This window comes from Grampus griseus, assembly GCF_964374135.1.
Source record: "Grampus griseus genome assembly, chromosome: 13".
In the NCBI taxonomy this organism is placed as follows: Eukaryota; Metazoa; Chordata; class Mammalia; order Artiodactyla; family Delphinidae; genus Grampus; species Grampus griseus.
Window position 1 is genome coordinate 74,111,758 of NC_139007.1, and position 20,276 is coordinate 74,132,033.

Sequence of the window (20,276 nt, forward strand, 5' to 3'; positions counted from 1 at the left end):
GGGGGACCAGGTGACCTCTGCTTTCCAGCTCTAAGGCTCTATGATTGGAGATGATAGCTTCGTAATGGGAACCCAGTTCTTATTCTAATACTTAGGAAGTTAAAGTACCTACAAACAAACCCACCCAGGCACAGGTGCCTGCCATGCCCTGGGCCACTGATAGGCAATGCGGGTTTTGGATCAACTACTCGATGGAATGTTGTGCGGATAAGAGAGGCAGTACAGGAACGCTGCGGCAGTGAGGTTTGGCCGCCTTTGGCCAGGGAGGTTTGGCTGGTTTCCGGCATCTAGTGTGCTTCGCCTGGAAGAGGGGCCCCTGGGGGTGATGTTCAGGGCCTCCTGGCTTTCCCTTGCAGGCTGACGAGGAGGCTGAGCCCTCTGAGACGTGCGCGACTCTCCCAGGGGCGTCTCCATGCAGCGATGGGGCAGCCGGCAGAGGAAGGCTGGGGCCTCCGGGGCCTCTGTCGGATTGCCCCTGCCGGCCAGCGGCGCGCGCCAGGCCCTGGTGGAGTATCCTCTGCTGTGAGTAGCGTGCGCCCCCAGCGGCGGTTCGCCCCGGGGCCTGGCGGGCCGGATCGCCGGGAGCGCCCCCTGAAGTGTCAGTTAGATGGGTGTGTGGGTTTCCATCCTTCCTCCTTTCCCTTGCTTTCATCACCCTGCCGGCACAGGAGCGCGCAGGGTGGGTGGGGGGGTGTTAGGGAGAGACACCACAGGACACCATGCCCAGGGCTGCAGAGCCACCCTCTGGGCTCCATACGGTTCGCTGAGGCCCGTGGAGCATGTGCCCGAACCCTGCGCTCTCCGAGCCAGCACCTCGCCCGGAAACTGAAAAACAGAACCGCAGCTCAAGGGAGGCCCTAGGCTGCACGTCGCTTCTTGCCAGAAAGAGGCACATCGGGAAGACAATGACCTAGAAGGAGGGGCGTGAGGATTGGGATAGAGATTGTGCGGGCTGGGGTCACCTGGGAAGGTCTTTGCCCGGCAGGCGGGCGAGGTAGAAAACGATACAGGCCTCGAAAAATCACAAGGATTTAGCCAAGACCAGAAAGTCGCCCCCCACCCCTCCCCAAGAGCCCAGAGACAGGCGAGCAAAATGGGGGATGCAGAACAGGACGGAGCAGGCCTTGCTACTTGGGCTGCAGCACGCCGAGCGCCTGCCCCAGTCATCGGAAACGAGGCTGAAAAAAAAGGATCTAAGTTTCACTACCTGCGGGTTCCCAGCTGAGTGGGTAGCCACGTGGTCGCACGTGGTTTGAGGCAGGTTACAGACCTCTAAAGTGCAAGTGTGCGATCAAAGTTGGCTTATTTTTATTGGAGTATAGTAGATTTACAATGTTGTGTTAGTTTCAGGTATACAGCGAAGTGAATCAGTTATACATATGCATATATCCGATAAAAAAAATTTTTTTTTAAGTTGGCTTATATGTTAGAATGTAATTTAGACAGCCTTGGCTGCCAGGTTAGTAGCGTAGAAGACACTCCCCTAGATGCTGGAACGCTTAGGGATGTTTGGTAGCTAGCTGCATGGTGTGATCCAAGGGGTATTTTAGGAAACAGGGCCTCTCTGTAAGGTCTGTACAGGTCTAGCTGGTACAGAAGGCAAGTGGAAATCAGGGCTGAGTTGGGTTTGTCCAGCCTTGTGCACAAAGCACAAAGGCGCCATCTGGGCCCGCGGGGGCCTTGCCCAGTCTGGAAGATTGTTCTGACAATAGTAGCTCCTAGGATTACTTAGGTAAAAAGAGACTGCAGACCAGCTGACCAGTTAGGATTTTAAATTTTCCTGTGATCTTAAATACTTTTCTTTTTTAATGGGTTCAGCCGTATAACACTCTAAAGAGAACATCTGGATATTGCTAAGCTATAAGGAACCACCAGTCGTTGTTTTGTGATACCAGTTAGCAGCTGTTCAGCTTTGTGTCCCGAGCTTTGACTGTAAACATTCCAGTCATCCCAGAGTTTTATAAAAGGTGTTTCAAATTGAAACACAGATTTAGGAGCCTGGAGGGGAAACGGGGGAAATGGTGTGTTACACCTACTTTCTCCTACTATGTTAGCAAAACGTCTCTGCATTTTCTAATGGTTTCTAGAGAGGTTAGTTAATGAGTGTTTTTACCTCCTGCTTGCTGGCAGGAAATTTAATTTTTATATGTGTGCATTACTAGTAAATTTATAGTAGAATAGAGTTTACTTTTGGGCTTTGACTTTTTCCTCTAGTGTATTTCCAATGATATCATCCATCTTTAAAAAAAAGAAGGTCACATCTCTTGTGTTGCATTAGAAGTGTTTGCAGAAAGTTCTCTGAAGAGTATGCTTTTATAATTGGGAAAATTTGTAAAGTATTTCATCGAAATGCACTTAACTTCAAGAAACCCTTAGACTTAACTGTATAAACTGGATTATAATAGGAACAAATGGAAACTTACGGCATATTTTTTTTCACACACACTGTATTTTATTTTTACAAGAGATAAATAAACAGCATATTCTTATTTCAGAAGATTATACATACTTTTAAATAAATAATGGGGAGAGAGTGTTCCCAGAAGGAAAGGAATGTCAGGGTTGGATACTCTGAACAGTCTATCACATATGTCTGAATTTTTCTTTCTCTTGGGATATTTGCCTCAGTATTTAATGTGGGTTGTAATTTTTCCTTTATTTTTTAAAAATAAATTTATTTCGTTTTGGCTGCGTTGGGTCTTTTTTTAAAATTAATTAATTTAATTTTGGCTGCATTGGGTCTTCGTTGCTGGGCAGGGGCTTTCTCTTGTTGTGGCGAGCGGGGCTACTCTTCTTTGCAGTGCGCGGGCTTCTCATTGCAGTGGCTTTTCATGTGGCGGAGCATGGGCTCTAGCCGCGCAGGTTTCAGTAGTTGTGGCACGCAGGCTCAGTAGTTGTGGTGCAAGGGCTTAGTTGCTCCGCGGCATGTGGGGTCTTCCGGGACCAGGGATCGAACCCATGTCCCCTGCATTGGTAGGCGGATTCTTAACCACTGCACCACCAGGGAAGTCCTCCTTTATTGTTTATAAAGTCTAAAGTTGGTCACAAATGTGTATTTCAAAGTGATTTTTTTTTATCACCTGGGGAGCTTTTCCCCCCAAATTTATTTATGAAAAATTTTAAGATATGAAAAAGTTGAAAGAAAAGTGAATATTAGACATGTATATTTATCTAGATTGTATAATTAATGTTTTACCATAATTGCCTTCTCACATATCTCTTCAACTATCCATCCTTGTATCTGTTCATGAGTCCGTCTTACTTCTCTTTTATGCATTTCAAAGTAAGCTGCAGGCATCAGTATGCTTCACCGCTAAACACTTCAGCATGCATGTTATTAACTAGAGTTCAGTGTTTGGTTCTCAAATTGATTTTTTTAAAAAAGGAAAGGAAAAATTTCCCTTTAAGAAGCATACTTGAAAGTAATCAAGTTGGTTTTTCTTCAAACCTTCTTTATCTAAAATGTTCAGTTTGGGGGGCTTCCCTGGTGGCGCAGTGGTTAAGAATCTGCCTGCCAGTGTGGGAGACGTAGGTTCTAACCTTAGTCCAGGAAGAGCCCACATGCCGCGGAGCAACTAAAGCCTGTGCACCACAACTACTCGGCCTGCGCTCTAGAGTCGGCAAGCCACAACTACTGAAGCCCGTGTGCCACAACTACTGAATCCCACACTCCTAGAGCCTGTGCTCCGCAACAAGAGAAACCACTGCAATGAGAAGCCCGTGTACTGCAACGAAGAGTAGCCCCCACTCACCGCAACTAGAGAAAGGCCACGGGCAGCAACGAAGACCCAACGCAGCCAAAAATAAATAAATTAATAAATGAATTTTTTAAAAAAATATTCAGTTTGGGGAGTTCCCTGGTTGCCTAGTGGTTAGGAGTCCGAGCTTTCACTGGCGTGGCCTGGGTTCAATCCCTGGTCGGGGAACTGAGATCCCGCAAGCCTTGTGGCGAGGCCAAAAAAATATATAAATGTTCAGTTCGGTTTTATTATTATTATTTTTTAATGCTACCTTAGATGCTGATATCAGTTAGAAAAAAATGAAAATTGGCTGAAACTCCCAAAACTCTTACAGAGACAGCTACGCACTGTCACCAAAGCCGAGGCCCCGCCCAGCCCTGTAAGTACGTGGGTAGCGTTAGAGCGCCTCCTCAGTATCCTTCCTTCCTCTCTGCAGAAGAGGAGGTCCAGATGGTCACAGGTTTTATCTGTGATTATCCATAAATCTGGTAACGTTAGAAAAGAAAAAGGAAGGGGCAAAGGACTTTAGGTTGATTTCTAGCACAGTACAAGGCATGTTCAAACAGGGCTCTGCACGCGGGCTCTGGTCTTCACTTGGGTGGTACTTTGGACAGCTTTTCAGTGAACTTTCTAGGCTTCGCTTTCAAAATGAAACCCAATAAATAGTAAAATGGAAATTTGTAGACATAGGTTTGTAATATTTCACATAAAGTATAAAATTATTTTCTTGGAGGAATTTATGGATTTGGATATGCACATGGTTTCTGTATTTCCACATTGTTCTGTATTTCAAATACTTATTGCCACGTTCTAAGCACTGGTATTGGAACTGGTTATAATTATTAAGCTTCATTTTGTGCAGCAGGCATTAAGTATGTTGTTCCAACATTATTGGGACCTTTTTGTGCGTCAGTTTTAATTGACCTTTTTGTTTATTACAGAAAGCAATACTAAATAGAAAATGAAAAAATTCAGATAAGCAAAACTAAACTATATCACATTCCCATCCTCCAGAAGTCGTATGTGAGGGGTGTGTGTGTGAGAGAGAGAGAGAGAGAGAAAGAGAGAGAGAGAGAGAGACAGTGATGCTCTGCATTTTCAAGGCTGAACGGCTGTTTGCTGGAGCCTAGAGAGAGAGGGAGAGAGAGAGAGAGTTTTTAAACCAAAATGAGGTCATAGTACATACACTGTTTGGTAACCTGCTTTTCTTCAGTCAAAATTTCTACCCTTTCATTTTGGTAAGAATTCATCTCCTCTAATCTGACATCGAGTATCCCAAGTAGACCCAAAAATGTCATTAAGCTGCCTTGCCCTAACAAATACCAACCCAGGACCGTGCCTGGTGTCTCTGGTTGTTATGTTTCTTAAATTTTTAAATTTAGCACAGAATCCCACCCTTTATTAAATAACATTGACTTGCTTCTTTAACCCCCAAGTTTTAAAATTCAAACCTAAATTATAAAACAGAAACTAACACACCATTGTAAAGCAATTATACTGCAATAAACATGTTAAAAAAAAACACACAAAAAATTCAAACCCGGGCTTCCCTGGTGGCGCAGTGGTTGAGAGTCCGCCTGCTGATGCAGGGGACACAGGTTCGTGCCCCGGTCTGGGAAGATCCCACATGCTGCGGAGCGGCTGGGCCCGTGAGCCGTGGCCACTGAGCCTGCACGTCTGGAGCCTGTGCTCCGCAACGGGAGAGGCCCGCATACCGCAAAAAAAAACAGAAAAAAAATTCAAACCTAAAGAAAAATACAGTGAACACCCATATACACTTGACTTTATTCACCATTCACTGATACTTTACCACATTTTCTTTCTCCTCTAGCCGTACCCCGTCATGCTCTCCCCTTAAACTTTTTGAAAGTTACTTGCAGACAATCCATTTGTATTTATGTTTGATTTTTGTCCTTTGCGACATTTATATTTCAGGCCAGGCTTCCATGTGGGCTGTTGTCTGACTGTTTCCACACGATTCAATTCTGTTAAACATTTTTGTCAGGAGTACTGTGTAGCTGACTTATTGGCCTTCTCAGTGCCTCACATCATGAAGCATGATGACAGTTTTGTCCCATTATTGGAGATGTTAATTCTGATCGCTTGGTTAAGGTGGTGCCTGGCAGGTTTCTGCATTATAAAGGGAGTTGTTGCTTTTGAAACGAAGTAATCTGTGTGTTGATACTCTAAAACTGTAAGTGTGCTGGAAACCTTTCATCCCAAAGTTTTAGCATCTCTTGATTCTTGACTGAATGAGTTATTAGAATGGTGTTATTAGTAAACGTGGTTTTTCTAAGTCTACTGATGAACAGCCAACTAGGCTTTACCAAATAAGGCAACCGCTTAAGCTACAGCCAATTTCCTTGCTTTGCTTCCAAGTCTCATCTATTAAAAACTTTCCCCCTAATTCCTGTCTTTTTAAAATGTGTTTCTGAATAGCTGATTTTAATAGTGATATGACTAGTTCCAAATGCCTTCAGTCAGGCCCACATTCAAAAGAGTAACCTCATTGGCCATGAAACAGTGTTGCATTTATTTTATATAATGAGAAATTATTTTTATTTTTCTAAGCAATTGAAAAAGTTCAGTTCAGTTGACCCTACAGTTGAAGCGAATTAAAACATGGCTTTCTCCTCTCCAAATTAACTGCAAGCAAAAATCCACTTATATTATTTCCTTTAAGTTAATTGTTTGATGAATGATACAAATACGTGTTTAGAGACAGTGATGCTCTGCGTTTTCAAGGCTGAACGGCTGTTTGCTGTGGCCTAGGAAGAGCCTGGACAACTGTCTATAAAAGAACCGTTTTTCTTAACTCTCGTCCTTAATAAATATGAATCTTGATGTGGTAGAATTCTAAATTCTAAAGAAATAGCCCTACGGATCAAAGTGCAAGTTATATCTAAATTCATTGATTGGCGTTTTTTCATAAGGAAGTATCCCCTACTCCTCACTTAATTTTTTGGTATCACTCTTTTATAATTGAAGTATAGTCGATTTACAATGTTGTATTTGTAGTGTCACTCTTGGTTCATAGATTCTATTTTTAGTCAATGTATTATAACCTATCATTGTTATTTTTTTACGCTTCAATGTTTGGCCAGCAGGAGCCCTTTCAAGCTGGCTCCTGTGTCCTTTGGATATGCCCCCCCACACACACACACAAGCTTTTGAGCACCCCCTTTTGTCGCAATAAAATGTTCCTTGTACTTTCCCTGACCTAGTCCAGAATTTCCCCAAGGAGCTCTGGTCGCCTTTGGGGACTTGTTGAAGAGGCCAGGTAGTTATCACATAGAATGCCCCTCCTTTAGATTTGTCTAGGTACTTATTTAGCTTAGTTTCTCTAACCCTATATTTCCTATAAAGTGGAAGTCATCTTTAAAGCTTGATGGATTCTAGATCCTAGGTGTGATGTGTGATTCCATTTTGCATACGCCGTCTGGTTGACCTACCCTTAGTGATGTTGTGGCCACTTACCTATAACTAATTTTTTGCCCAATCTATTGAGATTTACAGATACTGGTAAGACCGTTACCCGATCTTGGAACTGCCTGATGTTAAAGAAAGTATTCATTGGCCGTGTTTTTTAAATATTTAATTTTCTTGAATTGTAATCATTTTCAATCTTTTTCTTCCCCACCCCCACCTCCTCTTTTTTTTTTTTTTTCTGTTAATAGTTGGACAGAGAGAGTCTGAAGATGTGACTGAAAGGGACTCAGACAAAGACATGGCTGCTAACTCAGCGGCGGTTCAAGACATCACGAAGGAGGGGCAGGAGGAAGTGCCTGAGATGATGGAACAGATCCCTGCCTCAGAAAGCAGTGTAGACGAGCTGATGCAACCCGCTGATCCCCAGGCTAATGACGTAGGATTTAAGAAGGTGTTTAAGTTTGTCGGCTTCAAATTCACTGTGAGAAAGGATAAGACAGAGAAGTCTGACACTGTGCAGCTTCTCACCGTCAAAAAGGATGAAGGCGGAGGGCCAGGGGGGTCCGACGAGGCTGGTGACCGCCTGGAGCCCAGCCGGGAGACGGGGGACGCGACACCCACAGACACTGAACTCAAACAGTCCACAGAGAAGCCCGAAGAGACGCCCAGACACGAGCTGAGCCGCCCAGAAGTCTCCCTTCAGGCGGAGTCCAGTCCACCAGCCGAGGAAGGCAAAGATGAAGGAGAAGAAAAACAAGAGAAAGAACCCGCCAGATCTCCAGATTCTCCGACTAGTCCAGTGGCCAGCGAAACCGCATCACCCTTCAAAAAATTCTTCACTCAAGGTTGGGCCGGCTGGCGAAAAAAGACCAGTTTCAGGAAGCCTCGGGAGGATGAGCTGGAGGCTTCAGAGAAGAAAAAGGAACAAGAGGCAGAAAAGGCAGACACAGAAGAAAACGAGAAGACGGAAGATCTCTCCGAGCAGCCGTCCTCACAGGAGGCCCGCGAGAGCACCCAGGATGCCAGGCTGTCGGCCGAGTATGAAAAGGTGGAGCTGCCCCCTGAAGACCAAGGGCAAGCACCTCCCGAAGAGAAACCCGCCCCGTTAGCAACAGAAGTGTTCGATGAAAAAGTAGAGATTGTCGCGGAGGTCCACGTCAGCACTGCAGAGAAGGGCACGGAGGCGCAGAAAGCCGAGGTAGAAGAGGCAGTAGAGCCCTCGCCACCTGAGCGATCGCTTGAAACGGACGCCGACCTTCCGGACGCCGAGCCCCCGGAGGCGCTGCTGAAGATGCAGGAAGAGGCGGGCGCCCCCAGCGGGGACCACGCCCAGCCGGAGCTCTGCGCAGCCGCGAAAGCGCCTCCCACGCCCCCTGAGGGCGTTGCGGGGGAGGTGGAAGTGCCGTCCTCGCAGGAGAGAACTAAGGTGCAGGGAAGCCCTTTAAAGAAACTGTTCACTAGCAGCGGCTTAAAAAAGCTCTCTGGAAAGAAACAGAAAGGGAAAAGAGGAGGAGATGAGGAGTCCGGGGAGCAGCATCCAGCCTCAGCGGATTCTCCCGACAGCCCAGACGAACCCAAGGGTGAGAGCTCGGCCTCGTCCCCCGAAGAGCCCGAGGAGATCACGTGCCTGGAGAAAGGCGTGGCCGAGGCCCCCCAGGACGGGGAGACGGAGGAAGGGACCACTTCCGACGGAGAGAAGAAGAGGGAAGGTGTTACCCCCTGGGCATCTTTCAAAAAGATGGTGACACCCAAGAAACGCGTGAGAAGGCTCTCTGAAAGTGACAAGGAGGACGAAGTGGAAAAGGTTAAGAGCGCCACTCTGTCCTCCACGGAGAGCACCACCTCTGAAATGCAGGAGGAGGGGAAAGGAAACGGAGAGGAGCAGAAGCCGGAAGAGCCAAAGCGCAAGGTTGACACCTCCGTGTCCTGGGAAGCTCTGATTTGTGTGGGGTCATCCAAGAAAAGAGCAAGGAAAGCATCCTCTTCTGACGACGAAGGGGGACCAAAACCCCCGGGAGGAGACAGCCAAAAACCAGAGGAAGCAGGGAGAGACAGGGAGTCGGGCCCAGACGCGCCCCCTGCCGGCTCCCAAGACCACGACCAACCCCCAGGAAGTTCCTCACCCGAGCAGGCCGGCAGCCCCTCCGAAGGGGAGGGGGTCTCCACCTGGGAGTCATTTAAAAGATTAGTCACCTCGAGAAAAAAACCGAAGTCAAAAGTGGAAGAGAAAAACGAAGACTTGGTAGCTGGGTCCAGCCTAGAATATTCAGCCTCAGATGCTGAGCTGGGGAAAGAAGAGTCTTGGGTTTCAATCAGGAAGTTTATTCCTGGACGAAGGAAGAAAAGGCTGGATGGGAAACAAGAACAAGCGGCGATGGAAGATACGGGGCCAACGGAGGTCAACGAGGACGATTCGGACGTCCCAGCCGTGGTGCCTCTGTCCGAGTACGATGCGGTGGAAAGGGAGAAAACAGAAGCACAGCAGGCTCCGAAGAGCGAGGAGGGCCCCGAGCAGAAGGTGGCTGTCGACGTGTCGGAGGAGCTCAGTAAGAGTCTGGTTCACACCGTGACTGTGGCTGTCATGGACGGGACAAGGGCCGTTACTAGCATTGAAGAAAGGGCACCTTCCTGGATCTCTGCTTCGGTGACAGAACCTCTTGAACAAGCAGAAGACGAAGACAAGCCACCATCTGGGGAGGTGTTTGAAAAAGAAGTCGTTGCAGAGGAAATCCCCGTCGATACCAAAACGCTGCCAGAGAGCCAGGAGGCCGCTGATGACATAGTCGCCAGCAAGGTGGAATTGACCCCTGAAGCTCTGACGGCCGCAGAAACCACAGAGGCGTTGTGTGCTGAAGAAGCCACAGAAGCCTCTGGTGCTGAAGAGACCACCGACATGGTTTCGGCTGTTTCCCAGTTAACCGACTTTCCAGATACCACCGAGGAAGCAACACCGGTTCAGGAGGTGGAGGGCAGCATGCCCGACATGGAAGCCCAGGCGAAGAGGACCCGAGAGGTGCTGCAGGCCGTTGCAGAAAAAGTTAAACAGGAATCACAGCTGCCTGACGCCAGAGGGCTAGACGACACCATCCAGACAACCCAGAAAGGACAAGCGAAAATACTGGAGCAGGTGGAGGAAGCAGAAGAGGATTCTTATGCACTCGATCAGAAGGAAGCAATGGATGGAGCACCCAGAGTACGTGTACAAGAAACGAAAACTGAGACTCTGACACAGGGGACCGCCATGGTACAGGCCACCCCGGAAAGCTTGGAAGAAATTCCTCCAGGCACAGAGAGTGCAGAGGCCAGGGAGCTTACAAGCACTTGTCCAGCTGAAACCGTGGCTGCAGTAAAACCAGAGACTGTCCCAGAACAGGCTGTTGCTCCTGGCTCAGCTGAAACCCTCACAGACAGTGAGACCAATGGAAGCACCCCAGTAGCAGATTTTGAAGCTACAAATGTAAGCCAGCAGACCACGATCATGGAAATCGATGAAGATGGTGAGGTTCCATCCGGTACCCAATACCAGGTCACAGAAGGTGAGGCACTTCCTGAACTGAAAGAGATGCCTCCAGAACCTTCCAATTTTCAATCCCAGGAAGAAAAGCGTTCAAAAATGGAAGAGGTTCTAGAACGTACAGATAAAGAGGTAACAGTGGAAACTGTACCCATCCTTTCAAAGACTGAGGTGATTCAAGAGGCTGGCCGATGTGCTGATGAGGAAGCCAAAGAGGAACCATCTGTCGAAGGACTTGTGGTGTCCGCTGACACAGAAACAACCGAGAAAAAGATAACTGAAGTTGCCCTTGAGGATGAAGTTACGAAAAAAGCTGAGTTTCAAAAGAATGATGATCTCGAACTCCAGAGACCTGCTAAGTCTCTTCCAACCCCAGTGGAGAGAGAGAGGGTAGTTCAAGTGGAAAGGGACAAAACGGAATTAGAGCCAACTCAAGTAAATGAAGAGAAACTTGAGTGCAAACCAGCTGTTACCACATGTGAAGAGCTCAGTAAGCAACTGGTTCAGGCAGTGAATGTAACCGTCATAGACGGGGGAAAGGAAGTCATCAGTTTTGAAGGAAGTCCTCTGCCCGTTCACGAGGAAGAGGCATGCACAGAAATTCAAGTTCAGAGCTCTGAGGCACCATTAGCTCTAACAGCTGCAGCAGTGGGGGAGAAGGTCTTAGGAGAAGCTATCAAGATTTTAGAAACAGCGGAAACTTCGGAATCTGCAGAGGCACGTTTAGTACCGGAAGAAAAGTCCTCAGAAAAAGACGAAGGCTCTCCTGCTCAGCCAGGGGAAGACGCAGTGCCCACAGGGACTGAGTCTCAGGCCAAATCAATCCCGGTAATAGTATCTGTTACGCCTGAAAAAGGCATCAGCGCAGACCTGGAAGGAGATAAAACCACATCACAGAAATGGGAGTCAGATGGAGACGGTGAGCGGGCTGGTTGTCAGGAGGGCGGAGTAAGCAAAACAAGAGAGGAAGATTTAAAGGCTGAAGATGAGATTTTGAAACTTGAGACAGAGAGCTGCAAGCTTGTACAAAACGTAATTCAGACAGTTGTTGACCAGTTGGGGAGTACAGAAGAAGGGGCCTCTGCTTTTCAGACCCAGGCTCAACTGACGGAAGCGGACAGCCAGGAAGCTGGGCAGAAAATCGAGAAAGAAGAAAGCAAACTTCAGCCCTGCACGTTGGGTGAAACACAAACCATCGAAGCCAAAGAGGAGTCCCCGCTAAGTGCCGGGGAACACACACATCCAGATGTTTCCGGAGATGTGAATGAAGCTTTAGAGAAGATGGCGGCCACTAGGGTAGAAAGTTCCCCGGTAGATGGCCAGCAGCTTGAAGAGGTAGCTTCCCCATCCAAGGAGAAGAGAGAAGCCCCTGAAACAAAGTCTGTGCCAGAAGACGACGGTGGTGCCGGGTTTGGAGAAAGAACAGAGAAGTCACCGTTTGAATCCCAAGAAGATGAAAAAGGTGATGCTGCTGTTGACCCCGGGAACCAAACCTCAGCCCCGGAAGATGCTGAGGCATCAGGAGGCTCGACCAAAGAGTCTCCAGATACAATTGGACCCAAACTAAAAGAGAAGGGAGATGGCCAGGAAGTAGAATTTCAGGAAGAAAAAGTGCAGAGCGAGTCAGAAAAAGAGATCAAAACACAAACACAGGAGGAGACACAGGACCAAGAGAGAGCACCGGCAAAACCCGAGCCCACAGAATCCTAAAATGTCACGTAAGTAACTTCCCTTCCTTTGAAAGTAATTTTGCCCTCTTTTCTGTCATCTGGTGGCAGATTTGTTATGAGGGAAGCAGGAATTCAAATAATTAGGATTTTATGCAGAACCTACATCTGGGGAAATAACCATCAACCAGACTAGGAGATCCAGGTTAGTTTCCCTTTTTAAAAATTTATTTATTTATTAGCTGCATTGGGTTTCGTTGCTGCGCGTGGGATTTCCCTAGTTGCGGCGAACGGGGCTACTCTTCGTCGCGGTGTGCGGGCTTCTCACTTCAGTGGCTTCTCTTGTTGCGGAGCACAGGCTCTAGGCGTGCGGGCTTCACGCGGGCTCAGTAGTTGCGGCTCGCGGGCTACAGAGCGCAGGCTCAGTAGTCGTGGTGCACGGGCTTACTTGCTCCATGGCATGTGGGATCTTCCTGGACCAGGGCTCGAACCCATGTCCGCTGCATTGGCAGGCAGATTCTTAACCACTGCACCACCAGGGAAGCCCCCAGGGTTAGTTTCCTTTTTCTCATTGACATGCTCTTCAGTCTTACTGGTGTCCTGAAAGTAATGACTTCGTTTTACCCCCAGTGTGACTGTGTGTGTTTGGCTCAAAGACATAAGAAATACGTTGTGCTCACAGCTACTTTGTTGCATTTTTTTTTAATAACTAGAAGTCCAAAGTAGGTTTATAAGGTCGTGCTTGAAATTTATAGTTTATAGCTCTCTGGGAAAAAATTGGATTTCTTCCAGCAGTAGTAAGAAGCATTTAAAAAAATTTCCAGTGCATGTGAGATCCTGCCTACTGGTGTTCAAGTAGCAAAGGATGCTGTATTATGGACCTTCACCATCTTTCTTTCTCACACAGTTAAACTGTGGTTCTCACTAGGGCTCCCATTGGCTGCAACTCACTTTCACAGCTCTTCTGTTGTTGAATAAATGAGGGAGGTGAAGGGTATGTTATTTACTTTTGATTCTGGCTTCCTCCTACAGTTACTGTTGTGTATTTGCAAGACCAGAATGTGAAGACGAGTGGGAGAAGAAAACGAATGCTGCTGACGAGACCAATCTTACAGAACTTTGGGAACGGAAGAACAGACACATCAACTGCTCTCATTTCTAGAGAACCCCTGACAATCCTGAGGCTTCATCGGGAGCTGTAGCCAGATAACATTTCTTCCTTTCAAGACCACCCTGATATTTTCCCTCGGTACCGTATAATGTCTCTGATTCAAGGTCCTTAATTCTTAGCCCGGAACTGGAGTTGGCAATACCTAGTTCTGCTTCTCAAACTGGAGTATCATTCTTTATGTATTTATATGTATGTTTTAAGTAATTCTCCTGTATCTATTGTATATTTTTTTCTTAATGTTTAAGGAAATTACAGTATAGTGCATTCCTTCTGTATCACACAATATACGACGGGGCATGCAACCACGGTGAAGTCTCAGGAAGCTGTCTGCCTCAGTTACAACCTTTGAAAACAGAGCTTCCTAGAAATAACATTCCTGATCAGAAGCTACACTTCTTGTTTTAAAATTCACTAAGGATTAGGTCCTTTCAGAGTGTTTAGTATCACTCTGAAATTGGTCACTTTCCTATCATGCACAGTGCACTAAAAATAGAAAGTGTTTTTTGGAGGGAAACATACAGAATGTTCCATTGTTACTGGGAAATTTTTCTTTCTATCCCCCAGTGGAGGTTGGAAGGAAGTTTTCTTCAGTAGCAGATTAATTTAAAGTCTTCTCCGCTAATTGTTATACGGTTGTTACGGACAGATGAGTGTGCTTAATTTTGAGGCAAAGTAGTGAAATGTTTTTCATGTTATCAAGAAACAAATCGACTGGTTTTGAGGCAGAGTAGTGAAATGTTTTTCATGTTATCAAGAAAAAAATCGACTGGTTTTGAGTCTACCTTCTGTGCTGGACCACATCCACACACAGCACGAAATAAGTCAGGTTCTTTACAGATGGTATTTTGATAGATGCTGGATCGTGTCTGTGCCATACTTGTGCCCACTCTTTTAAGAACAATGTAGCATTGTCATTTGGATAAATTGTGATTTGACAACTGATTTCAATAAAACATTTGCTTCACTTAGATTTGTTGGATTTATTAGATAATAGGAAGCCTGGGACATATGTTTACTGCATTCTAAAAGCAGAGAAGCTAGAAGTTTCTAACGTAGTCACTACACGCTGTCACCACTTTACACCAGTTTGAGTTGGGGATCAGAGGAAGTCAAAGGCAGAAGGGGATCCGCTGAAATAAACCAGGAGCGTTTTAGATTGACGGTACTGAAACAATGCTACCATCTGGTGGTGCCTTCCTGAAAAAGTCAGTTTTCTTTGTTAATATCTGTGCATGACAAATGTCTCTAGAATGACATTTTAAGAAGGCTTAGTGGTAAAAATGCCTTACCTAACAGGTGATCTTGGAAAAAAAATTTTAAGTGTCAAAATGATTTCTGATTCACGTTAACACCTAAAGGATTCTGTCAGACAGGTGACACACAAAGGACAGTCCCCATCTACCTGAAAGTCCCACTTTTTCATGGGTAGCACTGGCCTGGTGTGCACACTTCTTAAATTGTACTCACACTCAGTACTCCAGTTTGAGAACTTAAATTTCAACTGCCAATTAAATTATTTTGAAGTATAACATTCTAGCAAAACTAGAACAGTCTTTTAGCAGAAAGACAGTTTGCTGTCAAAACTGGAAAGTAGTTTCTCATAAACCAACAAACCTGACTATGATAAAAAATTGGCCATTATTAGAAAGACCCCCTCATGGTAAGAGCATATGGTAGTTGGAAAACATTTAGTATCTTTTTGGGAGTTTTTCACACATATAATAGCCACTTACTTGTGCTTAATTACTAAACTTTAAAATCCCCAAATTAAAAAAATCACCCTCTGATCTAAAGATATTTCTTTTCACCAACTTGATACTTTAAAAAAATCCGAATGCTGGTGTCAATTTTTGAAGATCAACTGAAATTTGGAGATGGTAGCAGTTTTTAAGGAGTTCATTACACTTCTAAATATCAACTAACTTCCTTTCTATGGCAGGAAGTAACTTCGTGCTATTTTGAACAGATTAAAGATTTGTGTAGTTTGTGGTAATCATTTTTGGGGGGTTTAAATTCCATCCTGCCACTTCATCCCATTTGTATTTGGTCTTGTCTTATTACACGTGGCCAGGTCATTCTGGCCATCACGATTGGTCTTCCAGTAGTGGTTGCTTCATGATTGTGCCCTTGATGTGCCCTGGATTACTTCCGTACAAGCTCTGGACCTATGTCCATTAAGCATCATTGTTTTATTAACAGGAGGAATGCTATTAACAGTAGCATGAAATACAATTCTGTATTATAACTGTAAAGCTGCTGTTAATTTGTGAAGTACATAATAATCAAATGCAAACTGCAGAAGTTGGAGCAAGTGCCTAAACTTTGCTATTTTTGGCATTACTGTGGAGCCGTGTTCAATAGAAAGCAATGCAAGACTTGTAAACTCTCGCCATTTCTTGTAATCGAAGAATATAAAATGTTCCCCCTCAGGTTCTTTTGCTAATGGTACACCCGAGTTGCCTCTCTCTGTCACACAGATACTTTTTTCCGGTATTTTCCTTTGATGTTTGGAACTACAGGTAGTGAAGGGCTGGAAATTTTAGCTTTTCAGTGTAAGCTTCAAGCTTAGCAGTTTCCTTTTTAATCTGAGACAGTATTTGATTCCTAGTTCTGTTTGGGGGGTAAATTTTCATTTATCTAAATAAAATGCAACCTAATTAAATGCCATGGATTTTCTTTCTATAATTGCACCATAATTCAGTTTTGATTGCTCTTAACTGTTATGAGATTCATCACACATTTCACTTCTACTTTTAACTACTTAATCATCCTTTGAGACACTGGCCACAAAGCTTCGTGGGAGTTTGGAATGTATCTGGGATTCTGAGTGCACAGAAGTCTCTCAGTGATTCTTCACCGTTTTGGGTCAGGGCCCCTTTAATTAGACTCTCATTAAAGCTCTGGCTCACCTCCAACTCCCTAAAATAAACACAGTTTCAGGTCCTTTTTTGGATAGCCACACTCTGAAATCCCAAGGGTAACCAGAACCAGAGTTAGAAACCCCTCATCCAACTGCAAGAAAGGAAATGGACACAGTCCAAGGATTCCCAGGAAGAAGTTGGCACCTGAACGTGACCAATGTCACATGACTTCATTTGTAATGTGACGCTGGAGATGAATCTGGTGGATAGCCTGGCACAATTTTTGTGCAAATGCAAGTTTTCTCCTCACCACCAAATTCCTTACCATCTCTTACAATTAGGAAAATGACCTGGCTCTCCTTTTATAAATAAGGAAGTTGAGATATAGATCACCAGCCCTTATGTGATAGCACAGGTTTTAGCTAAGGTGACCAGGACGTGGGGGTGGCATGGTGGTGAAGATAAAATAATCATGACTTTTTTTTTTTTTTAGTGCTGTCACAGCTTAGAAATCAACCCCCTTTTTTGATATTTAAATATAACAGGCCATCTGTACAGTATCCTACACTTAGGACTGAGGTAATCTCATGACTTTGCGTATTCTCCCATTTCTTGTTGACATGAAAAATTTTAACACAAGAGAAGTATAACATGTAACTTAAGAGAAGCTTCCTTATAGATAGTACTCATATTTGGAGACCAGAGGTAGAGTAACGTTTCAAAAATGATGAAATTAGGACCCAAGGTGTTATTTTCCCACAGCAGGATATTGAGTGCTAAGTCCTAGCTCTAACTCACCCCTGTGCGTTTTCTTGTTTGTTCTAATAATCCCAAATAACTTGGTATAATTGTGAGCACAACGACAATCCTTTAAATTAGGCCAATTTAAAAACCACATTGTGGGGTTTCCCTGGTGGCGCAGTGGTTGAGAGTCCGCCTGCCGATGCAGGGGACATGGGTTCGTGCCCCGGTCCGGGAGGATCCCGCATGCCGCGGAGCGGCTGGGCCCGTGAGCCATGGCCGCTGACCCTGTGCGTCCGGAGCCTGTGCTCCGCAACGCGAGAGGCCACAACAGCGAGAGGCCCGTGTACCCAATACCCCGAAAAAAACAACAAAAAACCCCCACATTGTGCTTGATGCTACTTAACCACTGTCAACCTCAGGAGCTCACCTGATTCCTGGAAAAGCAGGTGGGGTTGCCTCTAGGACTTGAGACCTGGATACAATTAGGGTTCTTTGTAAAGGCCTTTTGGAAAGGGTACTTACAGTGTTGGCCAGCGGGCCATTTTAAGAAGTGGGATTTATCCTAAGATATCATTACTTTAGCAGAGAAATGATGCTATCCTTCTGCCATTCCCAAGGCAGTGTTAGCGGTTGTGATTCTGCCCCACTCCCCTGTAGAGTTTTTGCTTATCGCAATGGCTAGGGTATTACTGAATTTGAGTTGGGACCAAACGCTTGTGATGCTGCAAGGTCCAGAACAGCCCTTTTTTTTTTTTTTTTGCGGTACTCGGGCCTCTCACTGTTGTGGCCTCTCCCGTTGCGGAGCACAGGCTCCGGACGCGCAGGCTCAGCGGCCATGGCTCACGGGCCCAGCCGCTCCGCGGCATGTGGGATCTTCCCGGACCGGGGCACGAACCCTTGTCCCCTGCATCGGCAGGCGGACTCTCAACCACTGCGCCACCAGGGAAGCCCCAGAACAGCCCTTCTTAAAAAGAGAGTTTCTACCTAAAATGCCAAGCATTCTAGAGAATTGCTTCTAAAGAATGAAAGACCAGAGGTTGGGAGGAGACTAGCTAACATGTTACTATAATAACCTAGCAAGAGCTGAAAATGGCCTCTATTAAAGTAGCGACACTTTGGCTGGAGGGGTGTGAGGGGGTCGACAGATGTTAGGAGGTGGCCTCAGGGCAGGATACCTGATTATTTGTCATAGGAACAGCTTGGCCTGAAGAATGAAGTTTCCGGGGAATTGCCTGGTGGTCCAGTGGTTAAGACTCGGCCCTTTCACTGCAGGAGCCTGGGTTCAATCCCTGGTTGGGGAACTAAGATCCTGCAAGCCACGAGGTGCAGCCAAAAACCCCAAATAAACAACCAACCCCCACCCCTCTCCCCAACACACACACCGCTGCCCCCCAAGCAATAAAATGACAAACTTTTTTTTTTTAAATGAAGTTTCTATGTTGACAACCTGGGTATGGAGCCATGTACCGACATGGGTAGAGGTAGCTGATGATATTTGTTTGGGTAATGTTCAATTTGAGAGGCCCGTGAGATCCCCAAGGGAAAATGCAGGACCAGTAGCTGGCTATATGGCTCTTATAAACAGAAAAGGGTTCAGGACACAGACATCAATGGCTCTTCTGTCCTCTCTACGTCCTTGGAGACGCAGAGGGGGAGATAACCTACACAGATCCCTACGACGTTTCCTAAAAGCTCATGCACCAACATTGGTGACTAAGAAAGGTGAGGCTGTTGCGTTCACTTACCCTGTCACAGCCGTTTCCTCATTTCAGAATCCATGACAAGGTGCTTCGCAAGATTTTCCTCTTGTGAAGGTGCTTGACAAAGTAAAAAGCAAAATCCACCATAGTACATTAATATTTGTAATTAGAGGAGAAGTTTTAGTAAAACCACCCATTAGAAGCAACCTGATGACTGTTATGCCCTTAAGTATTTTGGAAGATTCGGAATAATGATACTGATCTTTCTAAAAATATCATACACATCTTTTTCAGACAGGCTCTCTGTGTGTCATCTGCATTTCTTACCTTTCCTCCTCTCTTTGTTGCCTTTTCAGCTTTTGTGGCCTGCTGGCACATCTCCCCAGGGAGACTGGGGTGGGGGGCATGCAACATGGGGTGGGGGGCATGCAACGTGGGGTAGGGGACTCTGGCTGGGAGGGGACCAAACCTGCAGTCTCTTCCGGGTCACTCCCGGGACTCCCTAGACCATGCATCCTCCTGGCGCCCAGTTCTCTCTGGCTGGCTACCTTGTGACCTTTGTCTGCTTCTGGGCATCTTAATCTAAATGGAAAGATAAAAGGACTCTTTAGTCTTTTTTCTTTTGCTAATCAAAAAAATTTATAGAAATGAATTTAAATGACTAACGGCAAGGAAGGGTTTCCTAGGCAGAGTAACGATAGCAGAAAGAGCCCTGGATTGGGAGACGTGGACTCTGTAATTACCACCATTTTTTTTCCTCATCCAGATCCTTGCCTCTCTTAGAGTAAGGAGGATGGTCTAGGTGACCTCCTCAAAAACTAGTTAGGGTATTTGGTTACTATGGCTATGATCTTTTCTGTGCTCAGAGATTACAAAGGCATTTAGAATGAGAACAGGGAGGTTTAAAATAAATTCTAGGGCCTCTCAAACATGCATTTTTAAGGGTTCATGCACCAATCTGTATGTTGCACACATCTCATTAAGGAGCACTCTGCTTCAAAGAGAGAAGCATGCTAGAAATGGCACAGACCCCTTTCTGGCCCTTTATTAGCTCCCCTGGTTACTTATTTATTTATTTTGGCTGCGCCGGGTCTTAGTTGCAGCATGCAGGATCTTTAGTTGTGGCACGCAGACTTCTTAGTTGCGGCATGTGAACTCTTAGTTGCGGCACACATGCGGGATCTAGTTCCTTGACCAGGGATCGAACCTGGACCCCCTGCATTGGGAGTGTGGAGTCTTACCCAATGGCCCACCAGGGAAGTCCCTCCCCTGGTTATTTCAATTCTGAGAAGAAAGTAGAACCAAGAAAAGGCAGTAATACTACAACGCAAATTGTATAGCGATGCTGTTGTTCTCAAAATGTTGCTTCTGGCATCATCATCTCCATCATCATCTTTTGGGAACCTGTTTAAAGCGCAAATTCTTCAGCCCCACCCTGGACCGACTGAAT

At 45.8% G+C, this 20,276-nt stretch overlaps 1 protein-coding gene across 2 annotated transcripts in view; it reads left to right on the top strand.

The window, feature by feature from the left end:
* AKAP12 (A-kinase anchoring protein 12) overlaps positions 1-16,183 on the top strand; it is a 102,857-nt gene extending 86,674 nt beyond the window's left edge. For both annotated transcript variants that reach the window (XM_082669440.1, XM_082669439.1), the window contains 2 exons: positions 7,418-12,401; positions 13,383-16,183. In XM_082669440.1, the coding sequence (XP_082525566.1) occupies positions 7,418-12,393 (4,976 nt within the window). In that variant the 3' untranslated portion in view covers positions 12,394-12,401; positions 13,383-16,183. The remainder of the gene's footprint in view (positions 1-7,417; positions 12,402-13,382) is intronic.
* The last annotated feature ends 4,093 nt before the right edge of the window (positions 16,184-20,276 follow it).